The following is a 19,349-nucleotide window of genomic DNA, read 5'->3' as shown; positions in this document are numbered from 1 at the left end:
AAATGCAGGCCTAGGGTAGGCCCAGAAGTCTGTGCCAGTTCCAGCTAGCAAAAAAGCAAATACACTTTGACCTTTTGTTGAAATTTTACCTGGTAAAGTTTTTCCATTTCAGAGTCTTTCCTCTTTTATTAGGCACCTTCTGCTTAGGGACAGCAAAAGGTTTCCAATTACTGCCAACTCCCAGTGATCGACCTGGAATGTGTTTCAAACAGCTGCTCATGTAGCTATACCCTCTTTCTCCCATTTCATCCTAAGCATTTGCCTCAGAAGCATAAAATCTCTGAGAGTTGTATCCAGAGTTACCAAGCTCTCGGCTATCAAATCTGCTTCAGTCTCATTTTCTTCTTGTAAATTAATCATTTGAACCCCCAAAGTGACAGAATAGGAGACTAAAGCCCAAAGAGGGGAAGGGCCAGCCTATTGGCAGTTGCACTCTGTAGACCCCAGGCTACTGCTTACCAGTCAAGCATTCTATCTTCTTATGGCTGAAACTGTTAAAGGCTACTTAGGTCTTTCTATTGGATAAGGAGCATGTAGTTACGTGTATACTCACTGAGCAAAGTACTTGATTGTAGAGTCCGTGAATTTTTTTTTTTTTTAATTTCAAGAAGAGGCCTTCCCAGTCTCTCAAATGTGGGATATCTGTGGACAAATGCTGTCAATTCAGCTAAGTGCTGCCTGGATGTTGCTTTGAGTTTGATTTTTGTGCCACACTTAACTAAAACAACTAGAGTTCACATAGACATATGTTAAAATACTTTCCCCTTCCCCAACAGTGGTTCCTTCAACAGTGACTAATGGATTTTTTCTTTTGGGGAGAGGGTGGCATACAACATAGAAGCTTGAACCAAAGTCCTCTGCAGTGTTGTCACACTCATGAAGATGAATGGTCCTTTCCCCCTACACAGAGGGGCAAGGGCTTCAAGCTTTCTTTCCTTGACTGTGTTATCGGCTTTACAAATTAACACAACAGGCTAGTTTGATCCTGCTAGAAGTACAGGAAAGCAGAAATGGAGGAGTGGAGAATTATTCATCTTTTGGATGAACAGTTTCCAAATCCCATTTGGCGCGTCACTCTAGACTGGTAAAGGGGAGGCTGGCACTGAGGCCACAGACCCAACTGGCTCTAGGACATCACGTTGTTCAGTCCTTTGCTTATCTAATCACATTTGTGTTCTTACCCAATGCTCACTAGGTCACCACATAGCCACTTCCCCTCCCAACAAAAGTTCCCAGTTAGGCCCCGTCTGGGATCATCCAGTATCCAAGCTCAGGGGTGAAGGGAGGGAGCAGATAACTAGTCTCAACTGGTTAGTTGGTATATAGGTCTCTTCTCAGTGTTCCTAAAGTGCATGCAGTGGCATCCCCCTCAAGGCCTAGCTCCATGATTCTGAGAGGACTAGAACCAGGACAGTCAGATCTGTGGTCACATCCTGCCCAATTCCAGTTCTGAGGTCCATCAAACCATCTGCTTCTCCCTTGGCAAGAAGCCAGTCAGTGGCCATCCTTTTCTACCTTCAGCTGTTGTGTATCTCCTCCACTTTTTCTGGGGTAAAGAAACAAGCAGGTTCTTATCCAAATACCCAACCTGTGAAGATGAGACGGCCCTTGGGAAGAGGTATTAGCCACGTTTTCAGTGTGATGCCTGGCAGAAAGAATTTGTTGTATTTGTCTTAAGCTTATTATCCTCCCAGGTCATAGGAACATCTAAAGTTCAATGAATCTCCTTACTCTGAATTCACACCTTTCCCCTCAAACTTAAAATGCCCACATCATTTCACTAATACCCATAACTACTCATGGTTTAGATACATGTCCTCACTTGGTCTAGAAATCTGCAGCAGTGGGCTGGGCGCGGTGGCTCACGCTTGTAATCCCACCACTTTGGGAGGCTGAGGCAGGCGGATCATGAGGTCAGGCGATCAAGACCATCCTGGCTAACACGGTGAAAGCCCGTCTCTACTAAAAATACAAAAAATCAGCCTGGCGTCGTGGCAGGCACCTGTAGTCCCAGCTACTCGGGAGGCTGAGGCAGGAGAATGGGGTCAATCCGGGAGGCAGAGCTTGCAGTGAGCCGAGATCCCATCACTGCACTCCAGCCTGGGCGACAGTGCAAGAGTCCGTCTCAAAAAAAAAAAAAAAGAAAGAAAGAAATCTGCAGCAGTTCCTACTTAAACTGATGGATACTTTGGGCTTTGGAGATATCTCATCCTTATGCCTGCTGCCCTGAGGAAGGAAAGGCCCCACTCAACTACTGGGTAGAAAGCCCGTAATTCAAGGCGCTTAATACAGTCACTACACAAGCTATCCCTCTGATTTAGGAGATCTTGTTACCTCCTCATCTGCATGTGCTTAAAGACAAAAAGAAACCTATAATTATTCATCACCTGTGGTCCAAGTCAGTCTCACATCCAGCCATTCCCCTGAGAGGGCAGGAGGCCAGACTTGGAACTTTCCACAGCTGGGTCTTCATTTTACTAGTGAGATGAACTGGTGCAGATTAGGGCGATAGTCCATCTAAGCAAGTGGAGGATCTGGGGAACTGTAGACCTTGCTGAAGCATCCTTCCACAGAAAGGAGATAAGGGCCTTAACCAATTGCCTGTACATAATAGATCAGTGCTGCTTTCCTAGACAAGGCCCAAAGGGGTCAACATTATTTCTGAAGACTTCATTATTGGAATTCTATGGGAGTGATCTCACTGAGCTATTTTGGAATAGCAATGTGGCTAGTTGCTTGACCTCCCTCAATGGTTTCACGTGGCTTTTAAAGGGAAGGAAGGGCAGTGCTGACTTGTGGTAAAATGGGCAACAGGGTCCATGCCAGCAACACAATCACTCAAAGTCCAGATGAGGGATCAGTAAATACAACGTGCCTGAAAGGCAGCCCTTGAGCACACTCCTCTGGTAGATATTAACTTATTAAATTGATTCTGATTACAAATACAAACTTTGCCCCCCTCTCACCTGGTAACAATGTAAGAGTCGATGTCAGTCTATAAAAGGAAGTAGGAACTGTCCCTGGCTTTCAGGCTCCAACATCCTCCCTCTGTCAAGATGTGGCACCTCAAACTTTGTGCAGTCCTCATGATCTTCCTCTTCCTGTTGAGCCAGGTAAGGAGGGAAGGATACATATGTGTATGTGTGGAGTGTGGAGATGATAGTGGTGGTGGAACTTGAAAGCTAGATTCAGTCCTGAGGAATGATTCCTCTGTGTCTACAGCATCTGGGGAATGATCATTCTTCCAAGGTGTGCGGCAGGGTGTCAACACTTCCATATATGAATGTCTTCGCCCTACAGATAGATGGCTCCCCAATACCAGAAGTGAGTTCAGCAAAGAGAAGGCCACGGAGAATGACCCCATTTTGGAGAGGGGTTTCCCTCAGGCCCATTGGAGCCTCCTGCCGGGATGATTCTGAGTGTATCACAAGGCTATGCAGGTACTCCACGAATCTGGGAGCAGGGTTGGGCCAGAGAGCCCTGGAAAGCTGGGCAGAGGAGTGACGAGGGGACACATGAACCTAAGAATAAAGCTGGGATGGAGGAGTTCTAGGCTGAGACTGGGAGCTCCATGGAAAATCCCTTAGGAGTTAGAAGCCAAGAACAGCTCCATGTGGGTACCATGAAAGAGTGGTGCCTTTCCATTCTTCAGTCTTTCCTGAATTGGATAGATCAAGCGAAGAGGAAGGAAATGCAGCATAGGTGGCCCTGGTCATTCCTAGACCCAGTCTTAAACTACCCTTTCTTTTCCCCTAGAAAAAGACGCTGTTCCTTAAGTGTGGCGCAGGAATGATGTACATACCAGGGGAAGAAAGGACAGCAGTCACCTCTGGCAATGCTCCGTTCTATGGAATATTGATTAACTGCATTTTGGCTGGAGACACACAAGTGAAGCAATCTTGTATTTTTAATATTTAAAGGCAGATGTATGCTTTAAATTGGTCTCCATTTCTTCTTAGAATGTTGATATATGGATAAGTATAACTAAACTTGTCAACTTAGAGTTTATTTTTCTATGGATACTATTAAATGTCTCAAATTGAAATTTTAGCAGTTTGGAATTCAAGCTTTTGAGGGAAAGAAGGATTCACTTTGTATACTAAAGAAAAAACCAGCATTGCCCAATAATGTGTTAACTTCTCAATCTGGAAGGTGTGGTGAGAGCTACATAATCAACAGCTCCGTAATCAACTTCAGCAAGTTCCTAAGTTGTGGATCCCTTCATTCCATAACTCTTCAGGGAGGTGTCAAAGGTGGTCAAGCTTGGGAGGCTGAGGCAGGAGAATCACTTGAACCTGGGAGGCGGAGGCTGCAGTGAGCCGAGATCATGCCACTGCACTCCAGCCTGGGTGAGAGAGAGACTCTGTCTCAAAAAAAAAAAAAAAAAAAAAAAAAAAATAGATGGTCAAGCTTGGCACTTGCCATCTAATGAAGCACCCAGGTTTGTCTATGACCGCCTGAACATAAGGTAGAACAGAAAGAAAGATCTAGTTTAATAAAGCAATAAAAGCCCAAGCCACCAAAAGCACCAAAAGAGATTTATGTTGGGACAAGGTGAATTTTGACATATGCACAAGGACCCATGGCCAGCAAGTTTAGAATTTCTGTAATCAGAAAATGAAACCTCAGCTGGCAGGAATAGACTTTTAAAGAGTAGTAATGGACCTTAAGACACAAAACAAGAATTGCATGGAAAGGGCTCAGTTGAAGAAATACGAAGAGCACAGTGTTCATTAACTTTAATACAGAAAATCTATTTGATATTTATTAAACTTAGTTTCTCCAGCTATGGTTTGGCATTGTACAAAGCATCTTAATGACACAGTAAAGTTAAAAAGATCTTTACAAATTGAAATGTGATACCCTTGTCTCCAAATATTTTAATTGCCATAAATTTGTTTAAAAATACACATTAAACGCATGTTTGACACTCTAAACTTTCTATACTCTCAATACCACAAAATACATATAATATACTATACAGATGTGGAAAAATCTAGTTAGTATATAATACTTTGCTCACCATTAACAGCTTTATCATGTGAAATGCACATACTGACTTAGAAATCCTAGCTTTTGAGCCCCAAAGTACCTCTGAAATTTTAATGTATTGCAACAAATAAAAATCACAGTATATAATTGAAATTCTGGTTGAAAATGTCAGATGCCTAAATATTTTGGATAAAAGAAACGTAAAACAAAGATTTGGTTCATGTACAAAACAAAGGCATCCTATCAGTCACTAACAGTACCTTTCTGCAAAATCAACAGGCTTTTAATTTATCAGTGACATTACCTCCCCTCCAAAACCCTCCCCAAATATCAAACAATTATTTACCAAATAATTTTAATTTCAAATAAAAGGATTTTCAATAAATATATAAGCATTTCCATCCTCCATATACAAAATTTCTTAAAACCATTCAAAACGGAGGCTAGATAGAAATTTTCATAACTGTGCTTACCAACACCACAACTGGCCCTCAAAGGTGGTGCCTTTTCAGGCAATGTCAGCTGGCCAGTTCTGTTGGTGAGCCCCCCCACCCCCCACCCCACCCATCCCAGTACTGTTGAATGCTCATGTTAATGATTTGCCAGGTGTGTGCATAAAGTTGTAAAATGGGGACACTTCTGGAACAGCAACAAGAAACTCAACAATATGGAAAATCATGGCATTGATTTGAAAGGCAGCATTTCCAAATTGATATTTTCCAGAGAGGAACATACCAGGTAGAAAATTCCAATGGTTAAAAGCTGAAAAGAAATCCCACATGGAAGCAGTTAAGAGGTCAAAACTGAGTATTACTAGAATTTCTGGGTGGGAGCTTTTTTATTTTTAAGAATGGCAAGTTATGGTTAGCTGAGTAACAGCAGCAAGGAGAGGTCAATGCTGACATTCCTGAAAGTCAACTTCTTTACATGATGACTACTTAGGCTGCTATTTTAGGGTACTTAAAGATCTCTAAGACTTAGATTAGACTTAACTTGAATACCTTATTCTGTGACCAAATTACATGAAAAGATACACAGTTATTCTTTCCATTCCTTTTTCTGGAGACAGCAAGTTCTAATTAACCATAGGGTTCATGTGAATAGGAGCTTTGTAAGACCAGCATCCACTTTACAAACTATTAATAATTTACTTTTTGTCACTTGCTAACTTGGTTTTGGGGTCTAGAGGTCTAAAGTGAATTTCTCCATTAGTGAGTACCTGAAAGACGTGCTCACAAACATGAAAAATTTGGCCTCTTGTCACTACATATTCCAAGGCATTCAATAATTATCTCTTCTATTAATTTTACTGAATAGCAACCTTAGATGTACAGTATTATTACTGGAAAAAAAGCCTGCCTCTTCAATACATTAATGCATAAAGCTGAAATGAAATTTATGTTCCATGTATTAGGGGATATACAGATATGATAGTTGTCTATATGGGTTTGAAATGCTCTGGCTCCCCAAGTTACTTAGGTTTTTTAAAAAACATCATCACAAGCTGCCTAACAGTCACCCCCAGTAGATGTTCCTGGGACCCAGACACAAACTCCTATAAATCAAAATTTATAATGAGGCCATACTGTTCAATTAGCAACTGGAAAATTAAAATCTTTCCCACCCTGTAAGAGCCCTACGACACTACAGAAGGGCTCAAATACATTTTAAAAGTTAATTTACTACAAATCATAGTAATTAAGCTTTAACAATCTAAAGGAATACACATTGCACCCATGAACATTAATATTCAAGGTGTCAACAAGAAAGTGTCTTAGATCAATTTAATAAATAATGTGGAAATAGTTGCACTAAGCTAAAATACTAAACACACACATTTTTGACAAACTAATTTCATGTTTTCATACATACATACATATATATAAAGTGTGTATGTGTACATAATTTTAAGATCCAAAGTTGCATACCCTTACACCTAGAAGAGTGCACAGTATACCCCTCCTCTATATAACTAAGCATCACTGACTGGAACAATCACTGGCTGCTCTGACACTCCACAGAGTACTGGCCTCCAGAGCCAGAACTTTCATTTATAACAGGTGCCTTTTGTAGGCTCTTGCTTCAGAATGCAAGCTCATTCATGAAAAAAATGTACCAACGTTTCTGTCGTTAAATACAAAATGATGCTGTCTGATCTGTCTGATTAAACCTTTAATGAAAAGAAACAAACAACAATTTTTAAAAAACTAGTGAATCTAATAAAGCCACAAGTGTGTCATTCAAAGTGCAGCCCAAGTGCCTATGAATCCGCCACTGTGAGAGCTCCCAGAAACACAGGTGACTGTGGGCTCACGCACACACTGCTCTCCATTGCTTTTACATTAGAGAATTAGATCAATGATGGTCAACCTTCTCCACTCTTCGGCAGCTATAGCTGTAAGTTTATCTGAAGTACTCACTGCGTATAAAGTCACTTCTTGGCTACTTGCCCAGAAAAAGGTAGCACTGAAGCAAGGAATGGGCTGGATGCTCTCTAGCCAGACTGGAGCCTGGGCTGAGCTGTGGAAACTCCCCTGAAGGGGAATACTCCCCACAGCCCAGCCCAGTCCAGCCCAGGCAAGAGGACTGTGACGACTGCATCCACTGCAATTGGTTCGTTGGTTGCTTGTAAAGAGTCTAATGGTGTATAGGCTGCTGCCTCCTGGCATACAAGTGTAGTCATAAAGAGCAGTCAACAGAGTAATTGTTAAAATAGTTGTTGTTTCTATAATTAACCATATATTCAGTACAAGTCTCAGATTAAGTTTTTAGCTACTTGTCAAATTCAGTTTTAAATGGTTAGAAAACACTGAGGACACCTATTGAGGAGGGAGGGAGGAAGGTCACCTGTAAAGGAGTCCAAAGTATGTGCTGGAGCAGATGATGACAAAGACAGAACATCTAAGAAGACAGACGTGAAGGAAAGGGAGTAGTATTTCCATACACTATGACATTGAAAATTCGATAGGATTTTGATTTACGATAGGATTTTGATCCACTGCCCATTACTACCTTGTGGAAAAAACCTTCCACAATGAAAAGGTTGAAAAATTCATTCTCCAAAAATTGACACAGTTTTAAAGAGAAAATATTAGAGCAGCACCATAAACCATGCAGGAAACTCTGCTTTAACAAAACATCAGTGTGACCCCAGAAATGCTCCTGCTGCCTTTCAGGACATACAAGAGACTAGAACACACTAGAACGTAGAGGTATCCCATTGGCTGTTGTTGCTAAAAGTCTGAAAGCCCAGAGGATATTCTTTCCATTTCTAAGACATCACTGCAAATTAAGGAATCTGAGTCAGAGAAATCAGAGAATGACAAGACATACATGTACTTGATTAACAACTATTATTTCTTACTAAATAACTATCATGATCATTGAGAAGTTGTCCTCTTATGGAAAACTGTTCCTAGAACACACTAAGATTAAGTTAGAAAGATATCAGAGGCAATTTCTCCAAGGGAAACTGGTTAAATTCAACATAATTTGTACATCTCAATTTTCAATGATATCTAAAAACAATCTGAAGTACAAAACAGTTAAGAAGCTCTATAAATATGAGGCCACAAGGACAATGGAAGTTCACTAACTTCAGAAATAAGTGTAAAAAAGACTCAAACACAAAGGATTCACTGCACTACTGGACTTGAAACTTTTCTATGCCTTTGTTCCCCTTTCCTATTTCAAGCCTTAGCAATCATCTACAAATAGTAGTATAATCTTTTTTTCTGACTGGATGGATTCATTTCTGGAATGGGGAGAGGGACAAACTATTTTTCAAAGCAGCACTACCCAATTAGTTAGACTAAGTCATGTACCAAAGCAATAGCTTTTCTGAAAGAACTAATCTTTATAGGACCCTAAAGAAAGATTTAAAACGAAAGAGAATTTAACATTATTATTGTAGAAGACCAATCATGTATGGACGATCTGGTCCTAGTGTAAAACTTCAATTGTAAACAATCCATAGAGTCTTCATTTAAAGGTAAGATTTAAGGCACACCAAACATGATAGGGGCATGAAAAATAAAGTATAGAGGGTACATTTCTTACCTTAGACTTCTACATGCACCTTGCAGCAAAAGGTACTTTGATATACAACTCTTACAGAGCCAGCTTCTTAAGCTCTACCCTTGGCTCCCCTCCCTGTCCCGAGAGCTCACACTGAATCAAGTTAGGTACACTTTTCTAGTGTGAAATTTTCTGATTCCATCAGAAACACACATCATTGAAGAGGGCCTTCATAATACAAAAGCAGTAAACACAAGATAGGTTTAAAAAGGAGAAATTCATTATCTCTACATCAGGCATTAGAACTGTAAGTTGTATAGCAAAAGCACACACCAAAGCTCCAGCCTGTTTCTGTATCAGTCACTGCATGCTCATATCAGAGCATCACAATCCAGTATGAGGGGGAAAAAATCTGAAAAATAACTCTAACCGTCAAAGATAATCAATTAAAGACACATAGGCAGCAATCCTCAGGAGTTGGATCATCCTTTTTTCCACAGTAACTTATTCTGTTTCGATTAAGTGTCAAATGATTAGCAACAAAAAATAACATATGGTTTTAATAAAATCCGTAACGTTCAGGATTGTCCTTTTATGAAACCCTTCAACACAAAATGCTTCTTCTAGAAAGTTTGCCCTCCCTCTTTTGTAATGCATTAAATGCAAGTTATAGTCACCGTGTGATTGCTGTAGTGTTATTAACACACATTCACAGTTTTTGAAATAATGCATACCAAATCAGACACATTTCATAGTACATACATGTAGAATGTCATTTTCTCATATTTAAGTGATTTTTTCATGTGTAGGAGAATATCCTTAATAGTAACTGTAAATTCCACAATAATAAAATTGGAGTTAAGATTTCAAATATCAGGTCAGGTAGTAGGTGTAGAAAGAATATGTCCTTATTTTAGATGAACCAATTCTTACTCTTAGAACAGCTACCACAAAAAGATATTAGGTAATAAAGCTCCCGAAGTATATAAATAAAAATGTCTACATTAAATTTATGCTAAATATTCAACAGAGTAAATTTATAGGCAGAAATAACTAAGTCTTAAACTAGCCCCAATCTGGGAACTTAAAAAAATTAAAATAAATAAAATTTCAATTCATTAGCTATGAATTGCAACTGGAATTTCAATCTTATCATAGCTCATGGAAACCATCTTATCAATGTGCTGCAGAATTAAAAGCATTTAAATAACTGTTCACATTGGAAATATTAAAGGGGCCAACTGACATGATGGCTTTGGGTTATCAAAAACAACAACACATGAACCAACGAGGAGAAAACTATTCCTCATTCTTAGTGTCGACTAGGTGGTATGTTATGGCAGTTTTCCTTCATGATGTGACACAGTGTTGTGGAGAAAATCAGAGGCAACGAGAATGTGTTCAGTTCAAGATACCAACTTGGCATCCTGGCGAAGCCAGTGCAGTCCCTGCCGGGTATAACGAACTAGATCTGTCATGATGCTTGCATTAAAGATGAGAGGGCCCATTACTTTATCCAGTTCAGCAAAGAATTCTAGAAAACCAAAAATATTCATTAAATGATATATACTCTTTTGAATCACTGCTTTAAAATTATGAGATTATAAAACAGCATTCATAAACTCAAAAAATACCTCCTTCTACACTAAAATGCTTTACTGTCCATGTTTTAGAGCAAATCATTCCACAGTCTCTCAAGTTATGTTTGTTCCCTAAGTCATGCAACATTTTAAACAGAATGTATCGTCAGAAATTAAGTGTTATGTATAAGCAGGATTCCATGAATGGAAATGATAAATTGCTATTACGTAGTAAATATTATTAAAATGAAGACTTAGTGCCATAATGTGCTACTGATTACTCAAAACATTTTGTGCTTTTGTATAAGAAGCAAGTGATACAAAAAGGAGGATGTTTTTTGCGGGTTTCCTGTAACAGCCTCTGTGAGGTTAGATACTTAAGATTGTATCAAACTTTCAGCTACAATCATATGCCATGAACCAACTGATAACTAAATCTCATGTTTTTATTTATTTTCATTTATTTTTAGACACAGTCTCCCTGTCGCCCAGGCTGGAGTGCTGTGGTGTGATCTCGGCTCACTGCAGCCCCAGTCTCCTGGGTTCAAGCGACTCTCCTGCCTCTGCCAAATACAAAATACAAAAAAGGTTTTTCGGTGTGTTTTTTTTTTTTAAGTAGAGACGGCGGGGGGGTCTCACCATGTTGGCCAGGCTGGTCTCGAACTCCTGACCTTTGGTGATCCACTCGCTATGGCTTCCCAAAGTGCTGGGATTACAAGGTGTGAGCCACCATGCCCAGCCACAAATTATGTTTTTATAAATACAGCTTTGGCCGGGCGCGGTGGCTCAAGCCTGTAATCCCAGCACTTTGGGAGGCCGAGACGGGTGGATCGCGAGGTCAGGAGATCGAGACCATCCTGGCTAAGACGGCGAAACCCCGTCTCTACTAAAAAATAGAAAAAACTAGCCGGGCGAGTTGGCGGGCGCCTGTAGTCCCAGCTACTCGGGAGGCTGAGGCAGGAGAATGGCGTAAACCCGGGAGGCGGAGCTTGCAGTGAGCTGAGATCCGGCCACTGCACTCCAGCCTGGGCGACTGCGAGACTCCGTCTCAAAAAAAAAAAAAAAAAAAAAAAAAAAAAATAAATACAGCTTTATGTTGAATGTTGGGATTCCTAGCCTGAGCAACGTAATAAGACCTTATCTCTACAAAAAGTAGAAAAATTAGCTGGGTGTGGTGGCACGCATCTGTAGTCCCAGCTACTGAGGAGGCTGAGGCAGGAGGATCACCTGAGCCCACCCAAGAGGTAGAGGCTGCAGTGAGCTGTGACTGTGCCACAGCCTGGGTGACAGAGTAAACCCTGTCTCAAAAAAAAAAAAAAAAAAAAAGTTGGGATTCCACTTTTACCTTTCTCTCACCATAACCTCTCTTTAGGGATAGGAATCTTTCATTTTCATCTGATTACCTGTTCATACTGTATTTAAATATACTCTGTGACAAAATGACACTTGATTGGCTAATGCAGTGTTTCTCTGCAAAGGAAGAGAAGCTGCATGCAAATATTTGCTAATAACATCTACTAAATAAAATGGTGGTTGTACAGTACTTTCCACTAAGGTCTTCAAAGACTTTATAATTCTCAATGTCTTTGGTTTGGGAAATAATAAACTTTTAAGGGGCAAAGCCTCAAACAACCTAATTTTAAAGAATGTTAAGAATTCTGGCCGGACGCAGTCGCTCACACCTATAATTCCAGCACTTTGGAAGGCCAAGGTGGACAGATCACAAAGTCAGCAGTTCGAGACCAGCCTGGTCCACACGGTGAAACCCCATCTCTACTAAAAATACAAAAGTTAGCTGGGCGTGGTGGCGGGCACCTGTAATCCCAACTACTCAAGAGGCTGAGGTAGGAGAATTGCTTGAAACCAGAAGGTGGAGGCTGCACTGAGTCGAGATTGTGCCACTGCTGTCCAGCCTGGGCAACAAGAGTGAAACTTCATCTCATTAAAAAAAAAAAAAGAAAATTTCTATTCATTTCCTAGTCTCCTTTATTTCATAGGTTTCTTCCAATACACTTAAAAATCCAGTATGAATATGCTTTCTTATACATTAACCTTCTCAGATGTACAGAGGTTTGGATGTAATCCTATGCCTATTGCCAAATTTACTGTTAATCATCCTAGGGTAGAACATATATTTTATTACTTTTATGGTATGAGCTACATTTAATGTGCCAGACTAGAGGCACATTCATCTTAGACCAAGAACTATTTTCAGTTTAGTTTTGTCACCAGAATCACGAGAGGTATCTTTTGACCAAATTCAGTTTCATTTAGTGTAACTGCTAAGCAATGAAGACTATTAACAAAGATTATCATTAACTCTAAAGTAAATAATAAAACTAAATATAGACTAAATACTTACTTAACTAAATTATAAAAGTTCCTTCTAACAATTCCATCCCTTGAAGTTTATCCAGAAACCTACCTACCTTTTTGCTCTTTGGAAAGCTGTTCAGCTTGGTCCCAAATTTCGGTGGCATAGAGGAAGTTGGACGTGACCTGAACATAGCTGGCTGCCATCTGGTGGATCTTCTGTGGAATGGTCACTGAAGAGCCACTTGCAGAAGCACTACTGGCCCCAGATGAATAATTTCCTGAATTGCCTGGTGACAGCTTTGGAGAAACGGGGGAAGGCATCCCCACAGCTTTGCTACACAACAGAAATAGGAAGCTTGTTCATATGGACATGGTGAGCATTACAAAATCAAGTACTACTAGCTCTTTCTTCATGAAACCATTTAAAATGTAAAGATTCTCTTAAACTAGATGGATTTGCAGACAACTACAATTTCTTCTAAATAAGTACTATAATCTTGTAATTCATAACCTTATTATCTTAGAATCTATACCCTTTGATTTAATGAAAACAAAACAAGAGATGGACAATAACTGAAGAAGTCATGCACCTTGTTAGTGACAGTTCAAAGACTTAAAAGCCAGATCCCCTCACTCTCTACTTAACACTTTCCATCTATTCAGGCATATAATTACATATTTTTCATACTGTTTTGTAGAAAGTTTGGTGGAATTCACATTTAACCTAAAAAACTGTGGTAGAAGATGGGAACATCTTTTATTGAACTCCATAATTTCTGACACTTTCCTAGTTTAACCAAATTACTCAGAGCTGACAGAGGTACAGCTCTCTCAAGCAACTGTAATCACCCCAACCTTCCTGCCAATTAAATATGTCTTAGAAAACATGTATGTTGAAATCTGGCAGGTTCATTTCAGGAGTTCTAAAATTTGTGAAATGTTCAAGACTGTGATCACACACTAAAAGAAAGGAAAAATCAAAAGTTGGAGGAAAAATAAATTTGTGTGTGTGTGTGTGTGTATATGTATATATATATATTTTTTTTTTTTTTTTTTTGGGGGGGGGGAAGACACTCTTGCTCTGTCACCCAAGCTGGAATGCAGTGGCGCGATCTCGACTTACTGCAACCTCCACCTCCCTGGTTCCAATGATTCGCCTGCCTCAGCCTCCGGAGTAACTAGGATTACAGGTGTGCACAACACCACACCCGGCTAATTTTTGTATTTTTTAGTACAGATGGGGTTTCACCATGTTGGCCAGGCTGGTCTTTAACTCCTGACCTTGTGATCTGCCCGCCTCAGCCTCTCGAAGTGCTGGGATTACAGGCGTGAGCCACCATGCCCGGCTTGTTTGTATTTTTATCTGCACTTTTAACATTATAAACTTATGTAAAAAAATACATTCAGGACAAAGAACATCAATTCTTATAAACATAATAACTGAACAGATAAAATTAAAAAGGTTCCATGGTGTTTTTCATCCTTTGGAAGATCGGTGGGATGAGAGTGACATGGAGATGGAGGAGAAATCACAATCATGTCACTGTTACTAAATTCTGGCAGTGCCAAGATTTGACTAAAGATAAGCCTGCTGTGATAAGTCCAAGTAACTATGGAAATCAAACTGTGAAAAGGGTTGAGTGCTAGTAAAAACTCAGATTTCTTAACAGGTGAAATGTCTCATATCTATAATCTTTATGATTACGTTCACTTATATTTTCAATTCATAAAAAATAGAGAAAAAATTATAACTTCTAAAAATATTTTATCAGAGACTGTTTTACTTATTTAAAAAGCAGTCATCTTTCCATTTTTGGAAATTGAACCATACTCATTTCACTTTTATTGTCACAAATAATATTTTACATAATAAAATTTTACCTACCTTCCCAAGCCAGGCGATGGTGCTTGAGAATTATTGTAAGAATTCTGTGGAAAAAATAAAATGTACTTAACAACAACAAAAACCACCACTACTTTATAAAGTTCTAAATATATTTAAAAGCACTGAGTCAGAGCTGATCGCAAGCAGCTTTAAATATTTAAGACACCAAAATACGTGTGTGTGTGTGTGTAAAAGTACAACAGAAAGAAATTATTAGGTGAGAGCTGGGGTGTTCTGGAAGACTTCACAGAAAAGGCAAGGAAAGAATGAGTAACACATGGATAAAGGGAAGGGGGATAAGTCCCAGCTACTCTCAGCTACCTGAGAGTAGCTGCAGTGAGCCATGATCTTTTTTTTTTTAAAAAACTCTCTCTTAAAAAAGAGGGTGGGTGGGTGGGTGGAGAGAGGGGAGAGATGAATCATACTATGCACAAAGGCTGCAGAAAAGACAATGTATGTGCCCCATGCAGTTTGCCTAAAGCAGAGGTTTAGACAAGGAACGAGAGAGACCCCTTGGGGCCAGGGTAAGGAGTTTAAACTTGACCTAGCAGGCAACTACTGAAGGGTTCCAAGTCATAATCAGAGGCAGATTTTAGCAGGATTTATGTGGTGCTGGCCTGAAGAAACACAGGAAAACCTTTTAGGCAACTAAGATAGTAGTCAGAAAAGGATGGCATGAAAACAAAAGATTTTTTTTTTTTTTTTTGAGACAGAGTCTCTCTGTTACCAGGCTGGAGTGCAGTGGCCTGATCTCGGCTCACTGCTGCCTCCGCCTCCGGGGTTCAAGTAGTTCTCCTGCCTCAGCCTCCCAAGTAGCTGGGACTACAGGCGTGTGGCACCTCGCCCGGCTAATTTTTATATATTTAGTAGAGACGGGGTTTCACCATGTTGGCCAGGATGGTCTCGATCTCTTGACCTCGTGATCTACCTGCCTCGGCCTCCCAAAGTGCTGGGATTACAGGTGTTAGCCACCTCACCTGGCCGAAAACAAATTATCATTTAAAAAGTAAATCCAGCCACTGCACATGGCTACCAGAGTTCTACCATCAGATACACGTACATTAAAAAACTTGAAGAAACCTCCAACTTATTTAAAGGTCCCAAACAGTAGCTCCTCCCCTGGTGTGTTTTGCATAAACATGAGGGCAGTTCTGGGGTGGGGACGGGAGACTACATATTTTGTCTCCTAGGAAACGGACCTTGTGCTTTTGTATGCTTACCTTCAGGTGCTCTGTCAGTGTCTTTGAGTACTTCAAAGCATTTTCTTTCTTCAGTTTGAAAAGCCTCAGGTACAGCAAAGACTCGCATCGCAGGCTAGCCAATGGAAAAGGGCAGCTTATTTACCAGGACAGCAAACTGTGGCCAGATCTGCACAGTCTTTGCATTGTGCAGGAGACTGGTTCATGTGACCATGGCAGAGGCCACAACATTAATCCTTAGGCAAAACCAACAGATGTGCTCTTATTGTGGTACACATCCTACGGAGGGGAAGATGGCTAAGAAGCCTAGGACTAGCCTCTCATTATTTGCTGACATTCCAAAATCCAAACCTTATCCATAGGACACCAACGTGTCATGAAGTTTTAAAAATTATGAAGGGGTAGAATTTCCAAACCAAAGTGTAAACAATCTAAAATTAAAAAACAAAAACTAGGAAACTCAACTACAAATATTACAAACCAAAACATAGCTTACAAAGACCCTGCAGGATCATCCCTGCCTATCTCTCCAGTCACACCCACTTCTCGCTGCTCTTCTTTTAGTTCCTTGAAAGTTTCCCATTCCTTTCCACCATCCAGCCCTTCCTTGTACATGTTGTTCCCTCTAAATAGAGTAGGTCTTCCTACCCTCTACTGTTACAGTTACATATACTTTTCTTTCAAAACACTTAATTCATATGGACTTGTATGATGATTTGTTTGATTTCTGTCTTCTCACACTAGACTATACTCCATGATGAACAGGGCTGTGTTAGTTTTCTTCTTAGCTGCATTCCCAGTGTTAAATACAGTGCCAGTTAAAGACCTATAACAATTGAACTGATAATATCTCACTGGGATGAAGCAAACAAGTCACATCCTTTATTCTGAGCAAAGTAGATGCTTGCTCCCTAAGGAAAAGCATGGGTGAATGGAGAGAGAGGGTACCAAAAGAAGAGTGTGGAAAATTGATTATTCAAGACCACGGAGGTTTCTACTATCAGTCCCACAAAGCCAAGGCTTTCATCAAGAAGGAAATGGATCAGCGACTGACAACTCAAACCTTTCAGTAGGAATTTTGAGTTACTTCCTGCTTGACCCGTCAAGAACAGATTTAAGACAGGATTATGGAAGGCTGATTCAAGGAAAACATTCAGAAGAGCACACACAGCACTATTTATTATAGAACTTCCTGTCATCTAGCAGAGGCTAGAACACAGAAAACTCACCAAAGTACTGTGAGTCGTTTATCTGCAGCTGTAGCATCTGGTGCCAAGTAATTCTTTAGCTTCATAGTGTATCTGTTGAGTTACAATAACAAACAAATGACAAACAGAACACTTCACCTTGATCTTATGATTTCACTTGTCCTCAAAACATTAGAATTTCAAACCTAAATAAAAGCAAAAATACTCATTGAAGTATCTACTTCTCCTTTATCCAAGGACATTAAAGGATTATACACCCTCTTCAGTTTACCATATATCAGCCCCTTCCTAGATGGACCAGAGAAATAATGTTATTGCCAATGATCTGCCAAGTTTTTCCACTTACTTGATGAGATCCACTGTCTCTGAATACATAGGGAATGGGGATTTGGATTCCTGAGCATTTTTCTCTAATGCATTCCCACATTCAATGAAAGATACCACAGCATCAAGATAGTATACAGCTTTCTCAAACCTATCAGACTGAAGAAAGGAGAGAATGCAAGTAATGAGTAGTGATCTACTATGGCTACAAACATCAAAAGATTACTTAAGTTAATTTGATTAAATATGTAAGTGTAAGGAGAATATTTACATACCAGTGCATCTGCATTGTGCTTTAGCTTTTTTGCTTCTTGTAAATAATGGTCTGCTGAATAATTTCTGCAAGGTAAATTTTCATCATAAATAGAGTAGTAAATATTTTCATAATACGAGTTCATTTCAGTATCTAGTATCCCTCAGTTTTTATGTCCTCAAACAAAGAAAATGAGCTATTACTAAGTATTTGTTTCAGTATTTTCTGACAAATGTTTGTATCAGGTTAAAAGCGTAAGTTGTTTTGACCAACTCATGGCAAATCTAATTAGGAAAATAGAAATCAAGCTCCCTAGTATCAAATACTAAGTTACTCAAGTTGACTGAAAGATTAAGCATAAATAAAATTAGAGTAGGAGAAATAACCCTTTTATTAAAATAGAGGAAAAAACAATATTGCTCTTCCTCATCTAAGAAACCCTCCATTTTAACAGTGATATCAGCAGTAGTAAGATTCTTCTACTGGAAGGCAGATCATTCACATCCCCCATGGGAGTCATGGAGTTAAGCTAAAGGAACAGTACTTGGACTAGTGGGTACTGTTCAAATTGAAACCTGAATATTCTGCAGATCATACATAAGTATACATCCTTCTGATCAATGACAGATTTATTTATTTATTTTTTTGAGACGGAGTCTCACTCTGTCGCCCAGGCGGGAGTGCAGTGGCACCATCTCGGCTCACTGCAACCTCTGCCTCCCAGGTTCAAGCAATTCTCCTGCCTCAGCCTCCTGAATAGCTGCAATTACAGGTGTGCAACACCACACGCAGCTAATTTTTGTATTTTTAGTACAGACACGGTTTCTCCATGTTGGTCAGGCTGGTCTCAAACTCCTGACCTCGTGATCCGCCTGCCTGGGCCTCCCACAGTGCTGGGATTACAAGCGTAAGCTGCCGCACCCGGCCAATGATAGAAATTAAAATGAGTTTCTTATATGCTGACTGGAATCATTTCTTAAATACACATACAAAAAATCATATTATCTCACCTGTCATCAAAGACAAGCTTTGTTCTCCGAGGCTTAGAAGAATCAAGAGTTGGTGCAGATGGAGGACAATTAGAGGAGCTACTTGGAGCCTTTTCCTGACCAAAAAAATATATAACTACAATGAAAACTGTAAGGAGATTAAAAATGAAACTAATAGCATTTCTTCAGCCACTGGTAAAAAGGAAACGAAATTTCATTGCCTTTCGTAATGAATTTCCTTGTTACAAAACTTTTATAAACTTCATAATGTAAATTAAAAAAAAAAACAATGGGTCCATTTTATATAACTGAAATATTCGTTCTAATATTTATATAAGGGTCTACTATATGCCAAGCACTGGCCTAGGCAGTTATTAAAACATAAGGAAGACAAAAGCCTAGTATGAAAATGGCAGCACTACTTATGGCAAATTTATTGGTAGTTACTGGTCAATGAAAACAGCAATAATATTAACAGCATCTAATGTTTATTATGTGCTTATAACTTAGCAGGCACTAAGTTAACTAAGTACTTAGCATTATTGTTTTTTTTTTTTTTTTTGAGACGGAGTCTAGCTCTGTCGCC

At 39.6% G+C, this 19,349-nt stretch overlaps 2 protein-coding genes across 3 annotated transcripts in view; one reads left to right on the top strand and one right to left on the bottom strand.

Moving 5' to 3' along the window:
• Positions 1–2,732: 2,732 nt before the first annotated feature.
• On the top strand, positions 2,733–4,469 carry LEAP2 (liver enriched antimicrobial peptide 2). The gene is made up of 3 exons (XM_033181246.1): positions 2,733–3,113; positions 3,301–3,440; positions 3,757–4,469. The coding sequence occupies exons 1-3, from the start codon at positions 3,057–3,059 to the stop codon at positions 3,791–3,793; spliced, it is 234 nt and encodes a 77-aa protein (XP_033037137.1). The 5' UTR covers positions 2,733–3,056; the 3' UTR covers positions 3,794–4,469.
• A 255-nt stretch (positions 4,470–4,724) lies between these two features.
• AFF4 (AF4/FMR2 family member 4) overlaps positions 4,725–19,349 on the bottom strand; it is a 90,690-nt gene continuing 76,065 nt past the window's right edge. For both annotated transcript variants that reach the window (XM_033181244.1, XM_033181243.1), the window contains 8 exons: positions 18,785–18,879; positions 17,797–17,860; positions 17,544–17,680; positions 17,219–17,290; positions 16,011–16,104; positions 14,791–14,834; positions 13,019–13,239; positions 4,725–10,543 (listed from right to left, as the gene is read on the bottom strand). In XM_033181244.1, coding sequence (XP_033037135.1) covers positions 10,416–10,543; positions 13,019–13,239; positions 14,791–14,834; positions 16,011–16,104; positions 17,219–17,290; positions 17,544–17,680; positions 17,797–17,860; positions 18,785–18,879 — 855 coding nt within the window. In that variant the 3' untranslated portion in view covers positions 4,725–10,415. The remainder of the gene's footprint in view (positions 10,544–13,018; positions 13,240–14,790; positions 14,835–16,010; positions 16,105–17,218; positions 17,291–17,543; positions 17,681–17,796; positions 17,861–18,784; positions 18,880–19,349) is intronic.

Source organism: Trachypithecus francoisi, unplaced genomic scaffold (assembly GCF_009764315.1).
Source record: "Trachypithecus francoisi isolate TF-2019V2 unplaced genomic scaffold, Tfra_2.0 Lachesis_group2, whole genome shotgun sequence".
NCBI lineage: Eukaryota > Metazoa > Chordata > Mammalia > Primates > Cercopithecidae > Trachypithecus > Trachypithecus francoisi.
This window is presented reverse-complemented; position numbering and strand designations above follow the sequence as displayed.